Consider the following 26197-nt stretch of genomic DNA (forward strand, 5'->3'; position numbering starts at 1 on the left):
ACGGGGGTGGGCGAGCCAGGGGGCCCGGAGGAGAGGAAGCGAGGGCAGGGGGCGGGCCTTCCGTGGAGAAACCCCACCCCTCCCTGCTCGTCGCTGATTGGTGGCGGCGATAGGCCGGGAGGGTGGGTGTGTCCGGGGAGGCGGGTGCGCGCGTGCTCGCCGGCGTTGGAGGACCGGAAAGGAGGCGGGGCCGCGGCGGCGCGCGCTCCCGGGACGCGCGCGGCGCAGGCGGCGCGGATCGCAGGGAGCCGGTCCGGGGCCGGAGCGGGGTCCCTGGTGTGCGTGCGGAACGGGGCTCCGGGGAGACGGTCGCGATGAACACGGTGCTGTCGCGGGCGAACTCGCTGTTCGCCTTCTCGCTGAGCGTGATGGCGGCGCTCACCTTCGGCTGCTTCATCACCACTGCCTTCAAAGACAGGAGCGTCCCGGTGCGGCTGCACGTCTCGCGGATCATGCTGTGAGTGCGGCGGAGGCCCGGCCGGCGGGGCGGGGCGCCTGGACCGGGCCGGGGTGGGCGCCGAGGCCCGGCCGCCGCGGGCAGGGCGACCGCGCCGCCCCGGGGAACTCCCCCCCCCCCCGCCCCGCCGCTCCTCAGCGGCCGGCACCCCCGAGGACCGACGCCCCGGTGGACGTCGCGGGCTTCTCGGCTTCCCCTCGAACTCCCACCCCTCCACCGCGAATTCCCGGGCTTGCTCTTAAATTTTAATTTTGAGTGTTCCTCAGGCCGGTGCCGCCGCTTCCTTCCTGTTCCTCACTTCCCCCGCCCACGCCCGGCCAATGAGGGAGCAACACAACAGCAGAGCCGCGCCGCCGCCCGCCCGCCCGCCGGCTCCCGGGCCGGCTCCCCGGCTTCCCCGGCTCCCCGCCGGCCGCCGCGCCTCGGCGCTGCCCTCTCAGACCGGACTCGGCCCCGCGTGCGGGCCTTCCGCGGTTCTCGCCCGGCCGCCTTCGCGGGGTTGTGGGGGGGGGCTGCCTCCTTCGGGGGCTCTGCCTTCTTCGCGGGGGGGGGGCTGCCTCCTCCGGGGGCTCTGCCTCCTTTTGGGGGGGCTGCCTCCTTCGAGGGCGGCGCGGACTCGCAGCCGCTTTGAAGTTGGCGGGAGAGGGTAGGATGCGCTGAGAGCCTCCGACAGCCCCGCTCTCGGATCCGGCGCCGCGGCCGTTTTAAGAGTCAGCCAGTTGAAGAAATCTGCGAAAATGCCCCAAATGGGATTTCAGAATGACGTTGTCATTTCCATAATGCCGGTTTTGTTTTGCCTTGATAATTTGTGTTCGCCGGCACATTTTTTGATACGTAGGTGTTTTTCTTTTCCTTTTCCTTTTTTTTTTTTTTCCCTTTCTTTCTCCCCCCCCCCCCCCCCGGTTCTCACATCTTCTCTGTTCCATTTTGCATCAAGTTTATTCGTTCTTCAGCCGTAGTTTTCTAGATTTCTTTGTCGGAGTCTCCGACAAGCCAGTCGTCGAATAGCTCCTTAGTTGTGAAATGCTGCTTCCAAATGCCACCCCCCGCCCAACACACCTTTTTTCCCTCTACTGCTGCTTGCTAGATACTGGTTTTTAGATTCAAGTAAACACCGGCACTGTCTGCTGTTGTTAATCTTGAGCAAGTTTCTTATCGTCCTGGGCCTTAATTTCCTCTTAAGAATAGAAATGATACCCAACTCGTAGGCTTGTTGGGGGGATTATTTGAGATAATTACGAAAAATTCACTGTTGGACCTCCCAGACACACAGGAAGCACTCAGTAAATACAGCAGCGCTTATCATCTCATCTTAATTTTCCCGCACCACCTGTAGTCCTCTGTGACCTTCTTGCCCCGCCACCAGACTCACTGACAGCAAGTGTTCACACTCCCTTCGAGCAGTTTTCACACTCTGCCCCCCATTTTGCTAGGGATTCTCTTTTAAGGTATATGCTGTAGCTACAGACCTAATTTTTATATAGGATTAAAAGTTTTATCCTCTTTTCCCGCTTGTAAGTTTCTCTGATTTTTACTTCTTGCCCTTCCACCTGTGCCTCCAACAAGATCCTGTCTTTGACTTTAAGAAACTGTGTGAATTGTATGTGCTGTTATGTTTGAAGAATGGTCAAACTTTTTATTTTTAGAAAAAATGTAGAAGACTTCACTGGACCTAGAGAAAGAAGTGATCTGGGATTCATTACATTTGATATAACTGCTGATATCCTTTAAGAAAATATTTGATTGCCTTCTCTGTAGTGGTATAATGATATACGTGTTGTTTAGTGATTTGGGGGGAGGTACAGTAGTCTCACTATCCCCTGAATCAACCAAACTTTAAAAGTTTCTATAGGTGTATTTCCATTAGTAAAATAGTTTTAATGTCTCCTCATTCACACTTGAGAAAATTTATTTATGTATTCTTCAGTTATTATTTTGTGAACCGACTTTAAACTTTTCACAGAAACGTTAAACAGATTGAAAGCTTGAAGAGAGTTTGAATATTTCAGAAAGAAAAAAATAGAATCAGGTCGTTTGGATTATAGAAAGAAAAATGTTAGCAGTGCTCAGCCTTCCTAGATTGAATATTTCATGTACAATCCCAAGTAATATATCCATATTTCATGATAGCAGAGAGAAACATATGTTAAAAAAGTTAATTGTCATCTGTTAAGGTTTAGAAGGTCATTATCAGTATGATTATTGGCAAACCAAATTAGAATTTTGCCATTATGGTTTTTTTAATAAGTACTTTTATAATAAGAGTCAAGAGAAATCTTAACATTTATAAGAGTTACTTTCAAATGGGAATGATTTAATCTTTTTGAGTTTCCACCATTTGATAACTGTCCGTTTTGGCCAATGTAATCTTTTATGGTCTTAGATTAATATGTTGGCAGCATTGTTCGCTGCCATGTCGTCTGATCACACCTACCTTTTTAAGACCTCAGGATTAAAATTGGCTATGGTGATTGCACTGTCCGGACTTCTGTAAAGCCACTGTCTGAACAGTCCAAGCAGATGATAAACCCGGGGAGTTTACCTGATAGGGCTCTTGACTGCCATGGAATTACTTTAACTTGATTTTTTTAGAAATAAAGTGTTGGGTTTAGAAGTAGACTAGAAATTAGTTCTCTAGGCACTTTGTGAGGAGATAGTATAACTGTCAGAAGAGTCCTATGGGAAACTTGGTATATCTGCTTTTAAGTTTTTGTGTCATTTTAAAACAGTCTAGTAAGAGGGAGTTTGGATCTCTTCCACAAGTAGTAACTTTATCGGGAGAATTACGGTGAAATTTCCTGACATCTCAGCTACTGAATTTATATATTCTCAACTCATCATTTGTAGTTTTTCTTAATGCTGCTGCTAAAACTTGAAATTGGGCCTGTTTTTATAAAGAGCTATCTGAGACTTCAATTCTAAAAGCAGAATATAATGACCATGTTGCTATCAGTATGTGTAAAGGCGTGTAATAAAATGACTTAGCCATTTACATATGATACTTAATAAAATCCAGACACCTAATTCGTTTCGTTTTGCAGTGACACCGGTCTTGTAATTAATCATTGTGAATATTTTTTTGCGCTCCGGTAAGCTGAGGAAATCAGATTGACGTTCAGCTGCATATTCTTACCAAAGCACTTCGTGGACTGAGACATTCTGATCTCCGTTGGCATGTGCTCAAAAGCAACATGAACATTTATTATATTTTGTTTAATTACATGAGCTGATTCATGTTTGTCAGCAAATTTAAACTATGATGATTGATTAGACTTTAGAACTTCCATGGAATTGAATATGCTTCATAGATTAAATCCTCTTTCTTTTAGACTTGGCTGATGTTACAGAAAGCTAAATTTTGTATTCTGTTACTTATTAAATCATGGTTAGAGGCACAGGGGAATGATGCTAATAATCTCACACATATTTTTTTATTTGAAATGAGATTTTATAATATATTTGTCTTTTATGTATTTTTATTAAACTAGTGTCTTAGTATGTCTCTGAGCCACCTCTCTTTTTTCTATTTTAGTATTAGTATTGCTGTGGATAATTAAGAATAAGATTGATTTAGAAGTTGTGTGCTGCTTTATGATTTTTATGTTCCTTAATTTGTTTACATCTAGAGAACATATTTGACTGGAATGTTAAGCAGTTGTTTCTTTATTTATCAGCAGAATATTCAACTAAAAATAATGTAAGTATATATTTATATATAGAGGTGTATTTTAATAGATCTTTAAAATCTCATTCTTTATGAGAGGATATAAATCTTACATATTCAAAATATCTGACATGAGTCGTTCGGTAAAAGTCATAAGCCTCTGGAGAGGTGACTACTAAGAAAACATCTATTTTGGTTGGTAGTCCTTTTTTTTTCTGTTACTATAGCTGTCTAGTTTGCTGTCCCCAGAATGCGGTGCATGCAGGGTAATCTGTAGGTATATGAGGAAAATCATTAAGAGCTACTATTTCTTATCTTACAGAGTTAGGAAGACTTGCCAGTTTTTCAGTTCATTAGCTTTTCACTTGATGTTAAGGTGGAGTGGCAACTGCCAGGCTCCTGATCTGTACTGGAAACGAGAACTCTAGCTATATATTTTTTGTTTAAAAATAAAAGGGAAAGCTAAACTGTATGAATACTTGCAATATGGATTGACATTCATATATTCAGTCCCGTAGTCAGACGGTCACATGTCTCCGGCAGCCTGCAGATTCTCTGGGGGAAGAGGAGGAATTCTGCAGGGCAGAAAGGTTGACCATTCTGCATGCAATTTATTTGTTCAAGTTCAGCGTTTTATAAAGTTGTACAGTATAATCCAGTTCAGTGGGTGATGTTACACAGTTTTAAATAAATCGCACAAAATGGAATAACGGCTTAAAAACATTCCTGCAGAGAAGTTACACATTGGAAATAACACAAATGGTTCAACCACATGTAAGCAGCAGGAACACAGCAGAGCTGATGTGTGTGTTCCTCTTTGGAGCTGCTCAGCCACATTAATGGATTAGAAAAAGAGAGAACCTAGAAAGATCTAATACAAAGTTGGCTGAGAAGATTCAACATTGGTCAAGAATATTATTTGAAATGCAAATTTATGTTCTTTATCAGTGGTGATATATCATCTAATGGCAATAGTAATGTGTACTATGTACAGAATTTGTAAATAAATGCATATTTTGGGTTTGTGCTCAAAATAATTTGTGCTCAGATCTTTCGGTACCATTTCCAGTGATAAGCTCAGAAAGGCTGTTGTTGAATTAGGAGTGTACTAAGAAACGGAGATGTGGAGTTGCTGTGTGGGTAGAGGATTTTTTAAGCTGAAGTATTCTTTCCATAGCTTTGGAGAAAAGATGGCAAGATACTTGAATCAACAAAATGTGTGACCTGTGTTAACAACTCTCATTATCCTTATATGTAATAAAAAACTATAAAGATAACACATTTTTTAATCCTGTCGGGTTATTTTAAAATCCACCTAAATATTTGTATTTTTCTTTTGATGTGAGCTGTTCTGATCATCTTACTAAGCCGTATAGCTACAATTAACATCTCCATCTGTTGAGAAATATTTTCCTTTGCTTTGGAATTGTATGGGATTCACCAATTTCAGGATTTAAAAGTGGTCTTTTTAATCATAAGCTAGAGCTTATCAGAAGTTTCGTCATTAAAAGCTACTAAACTATTAGATTAAAACACTTAAAATTATTACTTTGTGATTGAAATTTATTGGTGCAGTCTGATTTAGAGCTTTTGTTGCAGATGAGAGGAAGGACTGAGATTTTTATATAGGATGTCGCTAAAACAGAAATCCCCTGAAAAGTGTTAAGTGAATGATTGTGATAAATGAATTAAAGTAGGAAGGTGAAATCCATGGAATTAAAATACACTTCTGTGTTGTTTTCACCCTCATGTTTGTTATCAGCATAGTCTAGAGGTGATTTGTAGTTAGAGATGAGTCTACTTCTGTATTTTAATTGGAACTGTGTTCACTTTCAAGGGATGAAAAATTAACTATCTGCTGATTGGCTTGATTAGTTAACTGGAATTCTTAGTACTTCAATTCATTTTACATTCATTTTGATTGAGCATGTCTTTTATGCCAAATATTTTGTTAGGCCCTAGGATTACTGGGTTGTGTAGGTTTTGATCCCTGCCCTTGAGAATCAACAAAATGTTAGAACATATAGAAAAAGCTATTCTGAAGGTAAGAGTAATGACTGTATACACACATATCATTCTCTAGCTCTCAACAGATTATTCGAATTAATATGTCACCTTCTTGGTGACAGGTATATCTAAATTATATTCATAATTCTGGTTTACCCCAGTGTGACTAGTAAGTTAATACAACTGGGAACTTGAGGAGATCATTGCCTTGGTGAAGGAATAAATGTGCATTGAAAAGTCATTTCACTTTGGCATATCTTAGATTATATATTCTTCAGGCTTGATGTTTCTGTTTTATGCTAGAAAGAGGCTTTGTGGTGAAGATTTGAACCTTCTTAGAAATAATGTCCACATTTCTTTTCAGCAAATGTAGTCACCACACGCTGAGCAATTGACCTTCCAGGCTAAATAATAATGGGTGATAGCTTACTAAGAACAGATTTCTTGGGATTAATAGTGGTCACAGATGTGTTTTCTCTGCACTTTATGCCCCTCATTTTCCAAATAGAACTTGATTTTGATGTGTCAAAATAGTGGATTAAAAGAATAAAACAATGATGTGTCTATGATTAAGGTAAAGGAAAAATATGTAGAAGGCTTCATTTTTTTAGTGATTCCTTGGTAATGTAAAGACCTTGGAGATACATAGATATTCCTGACCTAATCCGGCAGCAGAGACCTGTGTGAGGAGCGTGGTAGAGCAGGAGTGGCTGTCTCAGTTTCCCGAGTTCACACTGGGCTGGAGGGTCTCAGAAATTTTACAGGGAAAAGTGATTTAGGAGTATGCTTGCTTGCTTTTTGGTGATTCTAATCCCTCTGTTTCTCCAAGGGCCCCACTCTGGAGTGCACATGAGTCTAAATAAAACCTTAGAGTAAGCTTTGAGGGCCCTAAGTAATACAGTTGTTTTAGCAAAAGCAATGATTTGCTTTAGGGAAATAATCTTTTGTCCCAGAAAAGTTCAACTTCTTGTATCTATCCACTTGTTGTTATTTTGTTATGCTCTAGGATTTTAGCAATTCCCTGAAAACGTGTATTCATTAATGTAAATTAAAGTATTTGCATAGCACTGCTTTTAATTTGAAGTGACAAAGTTGTAAGTTCTGATGAGTAATCTAATTAATTTTCATTTTAATGTAGGCTCTAAACCAAGTTGTCCTTTGGGACAAGATTGTTCTGCGAGGTGATAATCCAAAGCTGCTGTTGAAAGATATGAAAACAAAATATTTTTTCTTTGACGATGGAAATGGCCTCAAGTGAGCAGTTCTTTGTCATTCTTTTTTTTTTTTTTAAAGGTTTTATTTATTTATTTGACAGAGATTACAAGTAGACAGAGAGGCAGGCAGAGAGAGAGAGGGAAGCAGGCTATGCAGGGCTCATGACCTGAGCCGAAGGCAGAGGCTTTAACCCACTGAGCCACCCAGGTGCCCCGGTTCTTTGTCATTCTTTACATATAATTCAATATGTGGGGGAGAGAATTATATAATGTAGTTTTGTTTTTAAGAAAGTGATTAGAGGGTTAAAAGAGGAAAGTTGAGAGAGAAGAAATACAGATCTGAACTGGAAGATTGGGTAGAAACACTGCCACAGACACGGGTCTAAGATGAGCACTCAGTTCTCGTACGGTAAGTGAAATGGCCTAGTCGCACTGAGAAAGGCCCTTAGCTGTTTCTGCTGTGACCTTTGCAGGGGGTCTGGGCTCGCCCACCTGGAGATAGGAACTGCCATTGGCAGAGGCTCCTTCTGGAATGGGAGACAAATTTGTCAGGGGGCCCTTCAGGAGGAAATAGTGTGTGTGTCTAGGATTGACACTGAGGGGTCCAGCTGTGCTTCACTTCTCTGAACCCCCTTTCCTTTCATGCACAGGGAAAGAATTAGAATAACTGAAGATTTTGGGTCATTTTAGCTCGTAAGCTCTGTGAGTAAGCACTGGAAAGGAATTTAGGGGAGAGGTGTTGTAACCAGACCTCAGGTTTTGCAGATGAAAATTTGGAGCCATGAAAGATGATTGGTTCACAGTCTAGACAAGGAGAGAATTTGATTTCAAATCATCGCCTTCTGATATCTAGCTCAAATCTCTTTCTATATCCTCTCTCTGTTTTATTCAATTAAGCTTTTTGACCCATAGCTCTAATAACTGGCACTGTGAGTGAGTTTAGTTAGGTCATTATGGGATGCCTGCAAATACAATGCTGGTTTTCCAGCATTGTTCCTGGATTTCAAAGACTTGAGAGGACTTCTGTTGGTAGATTAGGATTCTGGTTACAAATAGCTGGTTATGAAGTATTTGAACCCCAGTGCTTGAGTTAAGTGTTTTTATTGAACTAAAAATGTTTCTGCTGACATCTAATAAACATGTTTATTCTGTCTTTTTATAGGGGAAACAGGAATGTCACTTTAACCCTCTCTTGGAACGTTGTACCAAATGCTGGAATTCTACCTCTTGTGACAGGATCAGGTCACGTATCTGTCCCATTTCCAGATACATATGAAATAACGAAGAGTTATTAAATTATTCTGAATTTGAAACAACATATTTTTATACTTAATGAGTCATATCTTGTTTTTTTCTTCCCTTGCATCTTCATTTGGTTGTTACTTTTCTTTTTTTGCGGGGGGTGGTTTAAGAACTAACATCAAAGGCATAGTTGAAGGGGAAAGGTTAATGTGCTACTTATTTTACAAGCAACACACACACAAAAAAGGCCACCAGAATATTATAAAATTATAAAAACAAGACAACTACACAATAAAGATTTGTAAAAAATTTATGTTTGAGGTATTCCCTGTATGTCCATGGTTCCTTACGGAATATACGGTGAGCATGAAGGGTAGTTAAAACTTTTAGGTGCCTGCGGAGTTAGAAGAACGGTATTTCATGCCTCGCATTCATGCAGGTTCACAATGGATGTGATGCAGAAGTGGACATTCTCTTTTTAGGGTATGTCGCATTACCGGAAAAATTAAAATGGTTATTTGTAAGACACCTGGTTTACAAAATAGCCAGAAGTGATGGAATTGTATTCCATTTGTCTCTGGGTTGCCCCATATGCTTGTTTTCCTTACAGGTGACTAGCGACTTTCTCCACTTAAAGACTAAATACCTCTTTATATGGCTGTAAATCATTCTAACTCATTTTAAAGTCTCTTAAGTCAACCAAATATGTGTGTCTCAGTGCTTTCTCTAAAAATGTTCCTTTGTATTATATCTTTGTGTGAATTTTTAGCATTGCCATTGAAAGTTGAAAATGTTTGCATGATTTACCTTCTGAGTTATGTTTGTTCTTGTGAGCATGCCTAGTGCCACTGAGTGGTAGTTATTTAAAAGTTTCTAGGTCCACATTTTAATAATTATTGGGGTAATAATATTTGTTGGTGCGCTTTTCCACTTAGAAGCACTCTCCTATATTTTTACTGTGTGTTATCCTCGATGATCTAACAAGGTAAGTAGTACAGATGTTAGCTCTTTGCAGATGAAGAAACTGAAACCCGGAAGTTTATTGAATTGCTTTGAGGATTCATACCTAGCAAGGAAGATAGTTAAAACTCTAGTCATTCTCTAAGCTTATCCTTTCTCCTGTAGCTCAGAGTATAGACCAAGCAAAATTCACTTACAATTTTCATTATGTTTTATGTTACCCTGGACACCCTCAAGCTGCCAACAACTTATGTAGAGATAATACCTCATTTCATTCTCTGCATAAATTAATATTACATATGTTAAAAGAAGAATCCAGATGTATGTAGAAATGATTTAGAGATTAAATGCAGAATAATACATGGTTGAATATATGATCATATTGAACGTGATTTTTTCCTACACTGAGCAAATAAACATGCTCAAGGAAGCAACTACAAATCAATTACCCTTAAAAGCAAGACCAAACACTGTAGTTACACTATCAGCAGTAACCAAAAAGGGCTAATGTTTCCTAAGAATGGGTTTCAATTAACAGTTGTTGTATTTACCTCATCGGAAATACATCACCATTTAATTGCGGTGGTTTTTACAGCTGTTGTATGTGAGAGCATGTGTTCTGTTGAAGGTCAAAGCTGTCGTATCATGAATACCAGACTGGGTTTGGCTCCCAGCTTTTTCACTAAACTGTTCAGGGTCTCGGTTTCTTTATCTAAAATGACAGAGTCGGACTAACTTAAATAGTGGTTCTTTTATATACCACACAAGTCTATAAAATTTGTGCTATCCGTTCAGCAGAGAGATTGAACAGAAAAGCACCTTAGTAATGTGAAGGCAAGGAGATGACTGGGAAGACTAACCCATAACTGTTCCGTGCTGATTGGACTATATTTTTGTTAGTTTGCCCAGAACATTTAACCTCACTAGTACAAATAGAACACATGGAAATGTAGTCTCTGTAGATGTCAAAGCTGAAAAATTGGGTACGCGCATTCAGGAAGGCGTGCGCAAGAACCCGGCAGCCCTGATCGGGAGCAGGCGCTGGCTTAGTCCCTCTTCCCTCAGTGGTGAGCGGATCGTGGGTTTGCTAGAGGTGAATGTTGACCTTTACTCGAGTTAAAGTGTACCTGACAAGCCCACCCGCTTTCTTGGAGTTGGGTGAGGAAGACGAGTTGAAAGGTGCAACTAGCCCAATGATTAAACCATTTCTTGTTTTTGCTCAACTTGGGGAAAGTGCCAGGACAGGAATGCTCCAGCATGGGAATAAGAAGCCTCTGTCTCAGGAACTCATTGTTGGGTGCGCATGGCCTTGTTGGTTGACCGTGATCCTATGTGAAAGCAGATAGCTTCGTGCTCGGTTTGAGAAGCGCACCACCTACCTTCAGTGCCCGTGTTTCCAGAAGTCTTGGAGTCTCCACACAGGCCCAAGGCTTCAGACTTTCAGAACCCTAAGTCTTATTAGAAATGTCTGAGTCCGGACATTCCCAGGACACTGGGGAAGGAGAAGAATTGCAAGATACTTAATCTAAAATACTTGGGGTTAGAAATGACCTGATCTGTATGTGCTCACAGACTCCTTTTCTCTAGCAGATTAGCCTAGACATGCAGCTCTGACCATGTTTTGTATTTTCCTGATTGATACGACGTTTGGTTTCTTTATGCTTCAAGGAAAATAGTAGAAAACTTCAGAAGTTCATAAGGGTGTAATAGGAAAGTGGGTTATTTTGAATTTCCTTTTTTGGAATTGTTTTCCAGTTCTTTGGTGGGTCTGGCCGGCCTCGTATTAGCACTAAGAGATGGGCTTTAAGGTTATAGTGAACATTTTTTTTCACTATTCTATCTAAAACTTAGCGATTTAAAACTTTGGATCCTTGAGGTATACGTTAGTGGAGGTGCTATTTTATAATATCTTGAATTTGACATGAAATGGGTGAAAGGGGAAATACCGTAAGCGGTGAACTTTGGTAGTAAACAGCACCTGTTCCTTTCAGAAGCTTTCCTTTCAGCAGAGAGCCCATGTGTATTATCTGTGACTGCCAGTGGTTTAACAAGATGGGTTTCAAAAGTTGTTGTGTGTTTTGATGCAATTTGGGAAACTGTTTACTTCACAAATAACAGACTCATAAAAAATTTCATGAAAATACTGAAGAGATGTTTGAGGATTTTCTTAATTGCAATAAACAGCCTTTTTTCTAATGAAAATGAATTTTGTTTAGTAGTGAAAGTATGCATTTTAAAAGACTTCCAGATTTCTGCTTTTTATGTGAAGCCGCTGAACGAAAAGAAAATGGATGAAACCAAGTCTAAGAAACTTAACTTTTTGTCTTTCTTTTTCTTTTCTTTCCTTTTTTTTTTTCTTTTGGGCGGCTGGGGGGTGGGGGAGGTAATTTACATCTAAAATATCTTCTCCAGACACTGTATGCTCCTCTGCTAGACTGTAAGCTCTTTGAGGGCAGTCTTGTTGGGTTTCTCTTTGTATCTTCCCAGCGCCTAGCATAGTGCCCTGCACGTCATAGGCGCCCAATAAATATTGATGATGAATGAAGTCCTTGTCTTTATAATGTGGCCAAATCACGGGGGTTGCTTTCCAGTTGACACTCTTCTTCCTTTGTGAGTGCCGCCATTTTCTCTCTTGAGCTCCTGGTGATGTTCGATCTGACTCTTCTTTCCTTTGGGGCCCACTCAGACTGCTCAGTCGTGGCAAATGCTGCCCTTCTCTTTCTTTGACCCAGCTTTTGATTATAAGAGAACCAAGGGATAGTGCCTGGAGGAGGAGATTGACATGGAAAGTGCTTTACTTTAATACAAGAAAACCACCAGAGACCTGACTTTTAACAACATCAAGGTGCATGTGCAGCTCATGAGGTGATGGGTCAGAACCTCTGTTTTTGCCGAGCCTCTACCAGCTTGGGCACATGGGCTGGCTTGGCTGACTCCTCACATCTGGCCCAAGGGGCTTGCACGGAACCAAGGAGGTTGTAGAAATTGCAGTTTTCCTTTTTAAATCAAAAGAGAGAGGAGTTTTTAACAAGATCTAGAACGTTTACCAGAAAACTCAAGACAACCAAAACAGTAGAAATACTCTTTCAAGAGTAGGGAATCAGCTGAGTTTAGAGGGTACTTTTATTGTTTTTTAACAAGGATAGGTTATCTGGGATGATAAAACATCAGCTAGATTTTGCTTTTGCTCGTTTTCTCCAAACCTGGGCAACCCTGTGTCAGAACTTTAATCTTAGGCAAAATGCCCTTGTACTCTCATCATCTACTCTCCAGGTGGTACGTTAAAGCAAGAATTCAGGGCTCAATAAACTGTTGCCTGATTAATGGGTTATCCCTGCAGAAGGAAAATGTGTCACTTGAATAGGTGTGCCCTGCTCTGTCTGAAACGACCTCAAGCTTAAAGTAGCTTCTCAGCTGGGCCTTTCCTTCCCACTTGAGGACCGCAAAGAAGCATTTCCCCTTTGGAATATGTGTAGTTGATACACAGCCAACTGGTGCATCTGTTGAGTATAGTTGGAAACAGGCATCTGGGAGTAGAAAAGTAAAGGTTCTGATCAGCACCGGATACCTGAGACAAAAAGTCTCTGCTCCTAAATGCCACCATGTCCGTGTCCTTCACCCCACTGCCATGTAGGCTCAGAAGGGCTGTAACCTACCTGGGAAAGGAAGTGAGTACGAAGGGCCGGAAGGAATCTGATGGCTGGGATCTGGAGGAGGAGGATTCTGAGCTGCTCCAAGGGGTCCAGAGCAAGGTGATTTGGGCTTAGAGGGAACTAGATTCCATTAGAAGAGGCCCCCAAGTTGTGTGGGGGCCTTGTCCCATTGCTGCAGTCTCCCCTGCTGCTTTTAAGACTCCCCTAATTGTTGAGGCACCCGGATGGCTCAGTCCGTTAAGCGACTGCCTTCGGCTCAGGTCATAATCCCCGGGTCTTGGGATGGAGCCCCGCATTGGGCTCATTGCTTAGCGGGGAGCCTGCTTCTGCTTCTCCCTCTCCCTCTGCCCCCTTCCTCCTCTGCCTGCTCTTGCTCCAAAAAAAAAAAAAAAAAAAAAAAAAAAAAGACTTCATTACTGTTGTACTATGTATGCAGAGACAAGCAGAGACTATACTACCATGGGAATCCTGTTCACCTGCATTTAAAGGTTTACAAGTGCTGTTATGCTGGAAGAGGCTGATGGCAACCTGATTGTTGCTCTCAGCTCAGCATTGGAGAGCTCAAGTACTCTGTGTTAATTAAAATGACACTAGCTGTTGTAATAGCTAAACTCCAAAATTTGAGTAGCTCAAGCAAGTAAGTTCCTTTCTTGCTTTTGCAAGGAGCCAAGATGGTGTCCAGGCAGCTTTCCTCATGGTGTGACTGAAGGACCCAGGGACGTCCCATCCTAGGATGGCCATCCCAGGGCTCACAGCCCTTCAACCTGGCTTATCAGGGCCAAGTGAAAAGTGGAGGAATCTTACCTGCTTAATTAGCGTGGCCCAGAAGTGTCACCGAGTCAGATTCCAGGGGTGAGAACTCATTGCAGGACCGTGAATAGGTGCAAGGAGTGTTGGGGAAGGACAGTGTTCTCTCGGGTGCTCACTTTCCAGAAACAACCATGAGATGAGCAAGCAGCATAAATCTTTCTTGCATAGCTAGTCTGTCACGTTTTACTTATGCTCCCATTGATTCTTTTGAACACCATCTATGTCTATATCTATATCTATAAAATTTTATTTTTATTTTTTATATATTTTATATATTATTTATTTTTATTTTTTTTTGTGGGGGGTCTTACCTATAGTGTCTAGGCATTCAGGATTTTCTGAAGGTGCGCATATTAGGAATTAAGAGTTAGGTTTTTAAAGCAACTTATCAGGTGTTAGAGTTACCTGACAAACCTAGTATTCCCTCCTTAGAGTAATTTTTATTTTTTAAGTTTCAGTAAAGGGGTACTCAGTTTCTATTGATTTTCTTCTTCTTCTTTTTTTTTTTTTTTCTTTGGGCCTGGTTGCTGCTGTTTGTGTCACTCAGTGCAGTTCAGAGATGCAAAAGACCTCCGTGAATGCTGCTGAAAGCTCTTGCTCTACTTTGATCTAGTGTTGTCCCTGCGTTTGGACCTGGAAGAGATACCTGGGAGTCAGACTGTTGAGTACAGGTAATTATAAACAGTTGAGAGCCTCAAACTGCTGGGACACCATCGTTCCATATAAGGAGCGTACGCAGAATTTGTGTCACGGAAAGCACACCCGCAGGCAAGGCACACGCCGCGCAGCCACCACTGACCACCTCGCTGACCCTCCAGCTCGCCACGCAGGTTCCTGTTGCCCGATCCATGCACTTCTTTATCCCTCTCCCTGGATTATTTCCTCAGGTCCTTCCCAGTCCCTTTATCTTTCCCCTACATAATCTCATCGGCTGCCTGATACATACAAGTGTATGTACACATCAGTTTCACGATGCAGAGAGCTATGTTTATTTTGTTTTATCCCTAGCTCTACACAGGAGACATTTAATACATATTGAATGAATTAATGAAGAGCAAGAAAATGAGTGTGATGAGTAACTTTTGGTTCCATTTGCTTAGACTGCTATCTCAGTAATATCGCTTGATGATAATGCTTAATATTAAGTAATGTTAAATAGGGATTGGGAGAATTTTTTAATTTAAATTTAAATTAATTTAACATTAGATTTAGTTTAATGTTAAATAGGGATTGGGAGAATATCTTTTGCTCATCTGATGTTTGTAGTTGGGGAAAAGGAACACAGAAAAGTGCACGAAATACTTGTAGTTGTTCATTGATAAATTACACAGCACACACCTCCGTAACCAATACCCCAAGCCTCCCTCTCCTATCTCTTCTGGATCACAACTTCCTCCCTCTCCACTGCCTTCACTTTTGCCTCCTTTTCTCGCTTTACTTGAAAGTTTTTACCACCCGTGTTGCACCATGTTAGTTTTGCTGTCATGAGCAGTAAGTAGCAACATCTTGGTGGCTTACAAAAACAAACCTGTATGTCTTGAATTGATAAGGGTTTATGGTTTGGCTTAGGGTATACTCCTCATGTCTCTTCATTCCAGAAGCCAAGTTGGAAAGGACCATTCCCTTTGAAATAGCAAAGAGCAGGAGAACACGAAGAAATTCTCGACGCCCCTTACAGCCTTTGGTTGAATGTGACAAGCTTCATGTCTACTCTTTCAATTGCCTCAAGCATGTCACATGGCAAAGCCTTTGACCCAAACTCAAAAGGGTGGAAATGTGAATTCAGTAATAAAACAGTGCAAGTCTCTTGCATTTCACAATCCTCTTGTGGGGAAGGGGGAGGGAATTCTTGGGAGTAATGACATAACTTCTCAGACATCCCTAAGCAATATAATTTAGCTTTGTTTGGTTATGAACATAAGTGAATCCTACCATAGGAGTTTTTTTTTTAAGTCTTGCTGCTTTCGTTCAACAGTAAATTGAGAGATTCATTAATGTTTTTGTGGGAAGGTGTAGTCTTTGTGTTTTTGTTGTGGAGTAATAATTGTAATATAGTAATGCATAACGATCCTTAGTCTGCAAAATTTCTTCACCTGTTTTCCAATTGATGGGCAGTTGCTGTGGGAATTCTTACACAGGGAGCCTGGTAGATACGTCTGTGTTTCTCTAGAAACGAGATCTTCAAACATTTTTGCTTGCATAGGAAATGGAAAAATTGAATATTATTAGACATCTGAAATTTTTCATCTTAAAAGAGTAGAAAGAATGTAATTTTTGGCATAATGTAAATATTAAATCTTAAAGTATAGGCTGTTGTATTACTTCAAGAAATGGATCTAAATGTATCAAATGGAATAGAAATACTGTAACGATTGATAGCCACAACCATTTATTTAATGAACACATCCTTCCTTAAGGTTAAAAACTTTATTCTTTTTTTTTTTTTAAGATTTTATTTATTTATTTGACAGAGATCACAAGTAGGCAGAGAGGCAGGCAGAGAGACAGGGGAAGCAGGCTTCCTGCTGAGCAGAGAGCCTGATGCGGGGCTCGATTCCAGGACCCTGAGAGCATGACCCGAGCCGAAGGCAGAGGCTTTAACCCACTGAGCCACCCAGGCGCCCCTATTCTTTTTTCTTCTTAAAATCATATTTACATTCCTTTTCCCCAATAGGATTTATCCTAATGGGTACTAGTACAGATAGTTCTATTTTCAAAAGTCTTTTGTTGGTAACTCTACTACACGTCTTTGCCGTCAAAGTGAGTATATAAAATCTTACAGAAAACCTCAGCTACTGCAGGGCTATGTAACAGAAAGAGTTGCCAACTTTGAAGTCAGAAGAGTCTGGGTTAGGATTCCAGTTCGGTCACTTTCCAGCTATGTGAACCTGGGTAAGTGAGACTCGCTTTCCTAGCAGAGTCACCTGCCCACACCTCATGTCTGAGATGGACCGAGTTGTATGTGCTTGGCATTGACTGAACTCCCCGTTAGTGAGCTCCCAGCAGCTCCATGAGGGAGATGCTATTATCATTCCCATTTTAAGGACAAGAAACCCGAGATCGACTTGCCTGAGGTCATGAGGGTATTTAGTGGTAAAACCAATATCCAAGCCCGGGTATCTGCTCCTCCCTCAGGCTGCCCGTCCTCCTCAGAAACATGGAGATGATCATCACTTTCTCTCAGAACTGCTGTGAGAAATAAGCATGTATGGGAAAAGGACCCTCTAGCATTCTTGCAATATGGCAGGTTTTTATTATGTCTATGAAGTGTTGGGCATGTGCGGGGTGGGGGCGGGAGGGGAGTTGAGGCAACAGAGCTGAACAGTTCAGAGTTTAAAGTGTCTCAGCAAAGACATGTCCCCCCCCCCCCCCCCTTAGGTATAATTATAGAACAAGTTAGATAGTTACTTCCCTTGATGCAAAGTGGTGAGTCTACTCCACTGGTTTTCTAGTAAAAATGGAAAAAGGGCAATTTCTTAGCTCAGTCAGATAGATTAAATAATTAATGACCATGAAAAGTAGAGGAAAATCTGCCCTCATTTTAACCATGTGAAATAAAAAGTACGAGAAAAAAAAAATCAAGTAATAAAAGTTTGGCTGAAAGTTGGTGTGCAAGACAAAATGCACCAGCCAATGAAAGAGAGGGTTTTCTTCTGGCCATTGTAATTGGGAGAACATTCATTTCTGCAGAAGAATGTCTCAAAAGGAAGAAGGCTTAGGGTTTGAGAGAGGTGAACATGGAAATCATGACGAAGGACAGAAACCTTTAGTTCCTGGAATGTGTGTGTGTGGGGAGGTGGTGATCCTGAAGTGTAGCTGCTTCCCAGAACTTAAAAGGTCATAAGATTTCTTAACCACTGCTTCCTTCTGGGAGCAGTTCAAAAAAAGCTCAATACTGTTCTTGGTATTTGGAGAGCACAGAAGACTGCAGGATCATCCGACAGCACCATGGGTCCTTACCCAGAAAGTGACAGTGGTCAAGGTAACACATTAGAAACCTAATCAGGGGACTAAGAGATGAGCAGCACGAAACACAGCTCTATCACATGATTTATAACTTTCAACTTAAAATCGATAGTTCACAAACCATCAGCTCTTTGCACTTGATTATATCACAGCAATAAGTTCAATTAAACCAGTATTTACTGAACACCTTTTCCATCAAGCTCTAAATATTTATGTAAGTCGGCGTATCACATTATTATTTCACTCCCCTGGTCATTTATCTGCTTAAAATCCTCAATAACCTTTCTAATAATGAAATATTCCTACAACACTGTAACAGGTCGTAAAAGCTTCCCCACCGCTCTTCCTTACTAATTAGAAAGTCAGTAACCCAGCCACCCTGTCCCTCCCCTCCCACCCCCCAGCAGCCCTCAGTTTGCTTCCTGAGGTTAAGAGTCTTATGGTTTGTCTCCCTCCCGATCCCATTTTGTTTCATTTTTTTCCTTCCCTTACCCCCCACGACCCCCCACCCCGCCTCTTACGGACACTGGGGAGGGTGTGTGCTATGATGAGTGCTGTGGATTGGATAAGACTGATGATTCACAGACCTGTAACCCTGGGGCATATAATACATTATATGTTAATAAAATTAACAACAACAACAACAAGTCATAGAAGGTTTATGGAAAAGAAATCTTTAGGAAGGAATTTTGTGTGTAGGCGGGACTGGCTAAGATTAAAATAAATTTAAGTAAATGAGGTTTTTGGTTTTTTTTAAAGGTCTTATTTATTTGACAGAGAAAGAGAGATCACAAGTAGGCAGAGAGGCAGGGGGAAGTAGGCTGTCCACTGAGCAGCGAGCCGGTTGCAAGGCTCCATCCCAGGACCCTGAGATCATGACCTGAGCCGAAGGCAGAGGATTAACCCACTGAGCCACCCAGGCACCCCAGTAAATGAGTTTTAATATGAAAAGTAAGCTGGGGCAAAATAAGAATTTGGTTTCTTTCTGTTAAAAGAACAAAGTTTTCTTGGGCTATTGGTCTGCTCGTAATAAGAGATTGTAAGATCTTTCTTTACCTGTTAAAGTTGTCTGCCTACGAAAAAAAAAAAGTAGTGGAGCACCTGGCCATCTTAAGCGACTGACTCTTGATTTCTGCTCGGGTCATGATCTCAGGGTCGTGTGATTGAGCCAGGGATGGGCTGAGCGCTGGCCGTGGAGCCTGCATAAGATTCTCTCTCTCTGTCTCCCCCTCTGCCCCTCCCCTGCTCTCTAAAGCAAAAGAAGAAACTCAGTAGTCTCCCCTTATCCAGGGTTACTGTGATCTGCCGGGTAACCTCGTTCCTGAAGCAGAGGCTCCTCCTCCTCACGCAGCAGCATCAGAATGTCAGCAGCCGGCAGGTGCTATGTCACAGTGCTGATGTCATAATGCTGACGTCATAACGCTAAGGTCGCAATGCTGACACCACTCCCCCTCATCGCCTCAGGTAGGTGTTTTATCTCACAAGAGGGGTGAGTACAGTAAAATAAGACCCTGTAAGAGAGGGAGAGAGAGCACATTCGCATTTATTATGGTAGAGTTGTGATTGTTCTGTTCTGATTAGTTACTGTTAGTCTCTCACTGTGCCCAAGTGATAAATTACACCTCATCGTTCACATATATCGGGAAAAACAGTATATACAGGGCTGAGTGCTAGCACAAAGGTCCCACGTAGGGTGGCTTTGCCCAGTTTCGCCTCATGGTGACATCTTACATAGCTGTCAGCGGAAGAACTACAGGCCCAGCGAGCTTTACAGAGTTTAACAGAGAAAGAGGCGGATCCAGTGCATTGTTCTTTCAATACCCATTTAGAGACATGGTACGGGAGAATAATTTCCTACATAAGTGACGTATTTTTTTTATTCAATGTAACCTGTAAAGTCACTGGACAGCAAAGCAATTTTCACTAATAGTTTCCCATTTCTTGATTTTAGGTGTTTCTTTACAGTAAAATGTTTTAGGGCCAAATTATTTCAGAAAGAGAATTCAGGGCCCTGTGCTCTGTGCAGACTCTACACCTGGATGGCCTGGCATTTCATTTCGCCTTCAAGAAGTGGACATTCTTCACCAGGCACAGCTATGTTCTCGTGAAAAGCTGTGGCAAACTCCAGTAGTCGGGATTGTCTTTTTCGCAAATGCGCGGCTGCGGCAGATTACTGGAGCTCTGGCGCCCTCTGGTGGTGCGGGTTGGGGAAAGCACGTTAGAGCTCAGCATTTCTGGGTACCCTATGGCTGGCGAAGGCTCGCAGTTGACAACCCCGAGGAGCGTAAAGAAAAATTACCCGTGAGAATGTGCACTTGTCAGTTCCTTTAGTCTTCCCTCACATAAAAATTGCTAACATCTTTGAGGGTGTTGAGGCTAGAGAAGGCAACATCTAATCTCATAAACAGAGTAGGCTCAGAAACCAGTGTCATGGAAAAAGAAATGACAGCTCTTTCAGAGATCCTAACAGAAATAAATGTTTCATCCCTTGTGTGTGCTCGTGCCAACAAATCCCCTCTCACTGAAACAAGGCAAGTAAATTTTAAAACATCACGGAGGGGCGCCTGAGTGGCTAAGTTGGTTTCAGCTCAGGTCACAATCTCATGGTGGTGAGATCGAGTCCCGCATCAGGGTCTGTGCCGAGTGCTTAGGATTCTCTCTCTTTCTCTCTCTGTCCCTTCCCCTGCTCTACAAAAATAATAAAGAGAAAAAATAAAATGCCACTGAGAATTAGATTAAAAAACAAACCCACTCACAGTATGTAGAAAGAGGTATTTTCTGGACAATTTGAACTATAAGCAGCAAAAGTAGACATTGTGCAAGCATTTTACTTCCATCCTTTTTATGTTCTTAGGCTTAGAGAGAGTTCCTTTAAACAGCATAAGGATGGGTTTTAAAAATGCAATCTGATGTTCCCTATCTTTTCATTGATGGTTATATGAGTATCAACCTAATTCGACATATTCTTTCTTCTTTGTCCTTTACGTATGATCTGAGCTTGTTCTCTATGCTTATTTTTTCTCTTGTTTCATTTTGAATTGATTGAGTCTTTGTTTTAATTTTTTTTTATTATGTTCAGTTAGCCAGCATATAGTACATCATTAGTTTTTGATGTAGTGTTCAACAATTCATTAGTCATGTATAACACCCAGTGCTCATCACATCCTGTGCTCTCCTTAATAAACATCACCCAGTTACCCTGTCCCCCCACCCCCTCTCTTCTGTGACCTCCCAGAGTCCAGAGTCTCTCATGGTTTGTCTCCCTCTCTTATTTCTTCCCCTTCGGTTTTCCCTCCCTTCCTGTATGGTCCTGTGTGCCATTTCTTATGTTCTACATATAAGTGAAATCACATGATAATTGTCTTTCTCTGCTTGACTTATTTCACTTAGCATTATCCCCTCCAGTTCCATCCATGTTGATGCAAATGGTGGGTATTCATCCTTTCTGAGGGCTGAGTAATATTCCATTGTATATATGAACCACATCTTTATCCATTCGTCTATTGAAGGGTATCTCAGCTCCTTCCACAGTTTGGCTGTTGTGAACACTGGGGTGCATGTACCCTTCTCTTCACTACATCTGTATCTTTGGGGTAAATACCCAGAAGAGTAATTGCTGGGTCATAGGGTAGCTCTATTTTTAATGTCTTGAGGAACCTCTATAGTAAGTGGCTGTACCAGCTTGCACTCCCACCAACAGTGAAAGAGGCTCCCCCTTTCTCCATATCCTCACCAATATTTGTTATTTATTGCCTTGTTAAATTTGCCATTCTAACTGGTGTAAGGTGGTTTCTCATTGTGGTTTTGATTTGAATTTCCCTGATGGCTAGTGATGTTGAACATTTTTTCATGTGTCTGTTGGCCATTTGTATGTCTTCTTTGGAGAAGTGTCTGTTCATGTCTTCTGCCCACTTATTAACTGGATTATTTGTTTTCTGGGTGTTGAGTTTGAGAAGTTCTTTATAGATCTTGGATACTAGCCCTTTATCTTACATGTCATTTGCAAATATCTTCTCCCATTCTGAGGGTTGCCTTTTTGTTTTGTTGACTGTTTCCTTTGCTGTGCAGAGGCTTTTGATCTTGATGAAGTCCCAATAGTTCATTTTTGCTTTTGTTTCCCTTGCCTTTGGAGACGTTTCTTGAAAAAAGTTGCAAGCCAGAAAGGGCTGGCAAGGCATAATCAGGGCACTAAATGAGAAGAACATGCGACCAAGAATACTTTATCCGGCAAGGCTGTCGTTGAGAACAGACAGAGAGACAAAGAGCTTCCAGGACAGGCAGAGACTGGAAAAATGCGTGAGCACCAAGCCAGCCCTGCAAGAAATATTCAGGGGGATTCGAAAAAAGAAGAAAGACCCCAAGAGTAATATAGACCAGAAATTTACAGAGACAATCTAGAGAAGCAGGGAGTTTGCAGGCAACACGATGGCACTAAATTCTTATCTTTCAATAGTTACTCTCAACATGAACGGCCTACATGCTCCCATGTAAATGGCCCAGGGTTTCATATTGGGGAAAAAAAGCAGGACCCATCCATATGCTGTCTACAAAAATGCTGAGACTCATTTTGAACCTAAAGTCACCCTTGTATTGAAAGTGAGGGATGGAAAATCATCTTTCATGCCAACGGACCTCAAAATTGCTGGGGTGGCAATTCTCATATCAGACAAATTAGAGTATTTATTTTTCGTTTTTTAATGCATGGATTTTTTAAAAAATCAGGTAAACCATGAAATATTACCATGCATATGTAACAAATTCCTAATGATTCTTAAATGAATGCTTAAGAATGTGAAGTGGGAAGAAACGTGGGCTCCGTGAGAGCTGGGGAACTTCTGCCTCTGCCCACTGCTGTGTTCCCAGCAGCTGCACGGCGTGCTCGGGCTGATGAACACCAGCCGTGGCCCCCTGCCCGTGGCCTCCATGCTGTGGCTGTCCGTCATATCCATTTATTTTTTTTAAATTTAATAACACAAGTGTGATACCACCCTTAGCATCACAACAAACATCTTTTGTTTATAGATTTACTGATACTGGTTTCTTGATTGACTGTTACGTGGTGCTTTTCTTTTTTTTTAATCATTCTGAAGTCAGTCTGTTCCCTGTTCCTTCGATGGGCTTATGTGTGTAATGCTTGCTCTTAGTTTCTGTTTATCCAAAAAATATGTTGTTTTGTCTGTGTTGTTAAAAGGTGTTGCTGGATGACTGATTCCGGATCGGCTGTGATTTTCTCCCAACACTGTGAAGGTATTTGCTTTAGGCCCAAGGCTCCCGTTGACGTCCGGATGCTCACGTGATGGTGTTGGGTGGGGCCTTTGGGTGATGAGGTCACGAGGACAGAGTCCTATGAATGAGATTCCTACTTCCGGGCCCTCTGCGGTCGGTCGTGGGAGGATACCGGAAAAGTCAGCTACCGGGAAGGGGGCCCTGATCTCGGACTTCAGCGTCCGGAACTCTGAGAAATTACATCTCGGTTATTTCTCAGATATCCAGTCTGTGGTGTTTTAGGCCCTGACAGGCTAAGCTGTATTATTTCTCTATCTTCTGCCTTGTCTTTTAGCTTCTGAGAATATACCCCGTGGTCTAATCATTTTATCTAATTCTCCGTTTTCTTTGTGGCTTCTTGGAAATTCTTTCCTTTCTTCTGATGGAAGTTGTATTTTCTGTGTCTGTGGATTCATTTCTTTTATGGATTCTGGAAGACTCCCACTAACTGTCTTTTCAAATAGTGCCTTTCTCCTCTCCCCGTGGCATTGTGATGGATGTTATGTTACACCACACCCTGTCTTCCGCGGCTCTTTAGCTTTTCATTCATGTTTTGTTCTCTTTGTTATCTCGTGGTTTACTCTGGATATTTTCTTCTGATCTGTATCTAGGTCACCAATTCTCTCTTAATCTGTGGCCAATCAGCTATTTAACCCACCTATGGAATTCTTATTCTTTTCTTTCCTAAAAAGTTCTAGTTTGTTCTTTTATAATTTCCATGACCCTTTCATTTTTTTTTATATTTTATTTATTTTGAGAGAGAGAGAGAGAACATGAGTGGAGGGAGGGGCAGAGGGAGAGAGAGAATCTCAAGCAGGCTCCCCACTGGGCAGGGAGCCCGATGTGGGGCTCCATCCCAGGACCCTGAGATCACCACCTGAGCCAAAGGCAGACACCCAACTGACTTAACCCCAGGCACCCCGAGGCTAGCTTGTATTTTCTTAAAGGCTAGGAATTGGTTTTACTTTACCTAGGATCTCGTTGTATGGCCTTGCCTCATAGAGGGCCTGTTTCAACATGATGGCAAATAAAGATGTGTAGGAGAAAATTTTGCTGGCACAAAAATAGAGTTCTTAGCAACTTGTACGGAGCCATTGATCTGGTAAATGAGTTTATTTCTCTTTTTCTTTTTCCCAATAAGCAGAGAACGCCAGAAGTTTGCTTTTACACCAAAGTACGTTTCATGGTCTTGTCTCAGGACATTCCCCTGCTATAATTTAGTCAGTGGGGAATCTCCTTACATCATCGTTTTATAAGATGGATGATAACGATTTAGTACTTCAGTGACACTATGTTGATAGACTTTTGTGATAGCCTATTTATACATACGCATGGGCTGCGGTGGGAGCTCTTCCCCACAGATTTCTCGGGCCTGCCCCTACGGCGAAGGGTGCAGGGATTCAGAAGTCTGGGTCATGCTAATATAGCCGCCTTCAAAGTGAGAGGCAAACGGCAGCCCGGGACCCGCCACCACCAAGCAAAGCAACCTTTCTTCTGGGACATCCTTGGTTTAGGAGGCAGCATAGGCCGTATTTCGGTGCTGCTCCCATCCAAATACTCAACACACCAGTGATTCAAAGGCTGATAACTTTGTGGCCCAGAATCAAAGAAGATCCTTCGGTTTGCTGGGTGAGCTCCGCACACACTTCCGCCAGTGTCCCGGTGGATTGGCGGTGCTGGGAGAGTCTGCATCTGACTGGGCTGCTGGGAACCCTGTGATAGGCTCCTGGAGGGGAATCTGGGTGACTGCCTCCAGGCTTTGGGAACAAAACTGTGCTCTCTTCAGAAAGGAAATATTCCTTTGAGCGTAATTCTTGGCTAACTAACAGGTTAGGAAATACCCGGTACCTATTTGGAGATTTGAGAGACACATCATAAAATAAGTTTTTTCTGATCCTCTAAGTCTCAAAATCATTATAGTTCTCCAGCATTAAACTGAAGGGATTATATGGGATCTGGAAAGCCCTGAATGAGCTAATAAGCTCATTGCCATCTGGCCCTTTCTCAATCTGTGTCTGCGACATTATGTTGAGTTACCTGCGGGAAAAACAATGAACTTAGTTTATGGATGGTGCTCTATGACCTTCTCGCATTAGTCAGAAGTGACAGGCTTTTAGTTCTTGGAGATGGCCTTCGGGGTGGTGGGGAGGAAATCCCAGTGACCTGATATTTAAGTGGCATGTCTCACGATCCTCTTCTTGGACAGAGAGTGTAAGAGGTGTGGGATCTACACCAATTCTTGGGAACTTGCTTATGGTTTGGATGGTTGATCAGCACCTGGAAGGAGAAGAATTAGGAAACAGGTGACAAGTAAGCTTGGGGAAGACTATGTGCGAGGACATCCAAGAATGTGCAGGGAATGTGGAAACATTAGCTCAAGTAAATGCTCGTCAAAGGGCTTTCATTGAAGACGGAGTTCTTCATGACCAAGTGTAAAGGGTGACTTGTCTTACAGATGTTAGTTCCGTCTTTGCCTTCTCCAGTTCTTGTTCTTGTTCAGCGGGCTCAAATGGACAATGGACAAAGCAACCATTGTTAGCAAGCATGGTGGGTTTTCACAGATTCAACCACAAAGATCCCTGGTGGTGGGGCGCCTGGGTGGCTCAGTGGGTTAAAGGCTCTGCCTTCGGCTCAGGTCATGATCCCAGGGTCCTGGGATCGAGCCCTGCATCAGGCTCTCTGCTCAGCGGGGAGCCTGCTTCCTCCTCTCTCTCTCTCTGCCTGCCTCTCTGCCTACTTGTGATCTCTGTCTGTCAAATAAATAAATTAATTAAATCTTAAAAAAAAAAAAAATGATCCCTGGTGCTTGCCAAGTGACAGGTGGCTGCTACTGCTGTTTTTTACCCAGAGTGCCAGTAGCATTGACCAATGCATGGCCCCCAATATGGTGTCCTGTCCCAGGGAGGATGGGAGGCATCGCATCCCCTTGGGGGTCACTTGGTTGTACTGGACCACTTCT

General features: G+C 42.2%; 1 protein-coding gene and 1 long non-coding RNA gene across 2 annotated transcripts; both read left to right on the forward strand.

Annotated features, from left to right (window-relative positions):
- The first annotated feature begins 158 nt into the window (after positions 1–158).
- SPCS3 (signal peptidase complex subunit 3) lies at positions 159–9386 on the forward strand. Its single transcript, XM_080795325.1, has 5 exons — positions 159–457; positions 2104–2177; positions 4078–4154; positions 7267–7382; positions 8505–9386. Exons 1-5 carry the CDS (start codon positions 315–317, stop codon positions 8635–8637), a joined length of 543 nt encoding a protein of 180 aa, XP_080651451.1. The 5' UTR covers positions 159–314; the 3' UTR covers positions 8638–9386.
- Positions 9387–14384: 4998 nt separating this feature from the next.
- On the forward strand, positions 14385–20665 carry LOC308337217. The gene is made up of 3 exons (XR_013966302.1): positions 14385–14678; positions 19264–19437; positions 19925–20665. It is a non-coding gene; the product is annotated as an uncharacterized lncRNA (long non-coding RNA).
- Positions 20666–26197: the final 5532 nt, after the last annotated feature.

Source organism: Martes martes (genome assembly GCF_963455335.1).
Source record: "Martes martes genome assembly, chromosome: 2".
Taxonomy (NCBI): Eukaryota; Metazoa; Chordata; class Mammalia; order Carnivora; family Mustelidae; genus Martes; species Martes martes.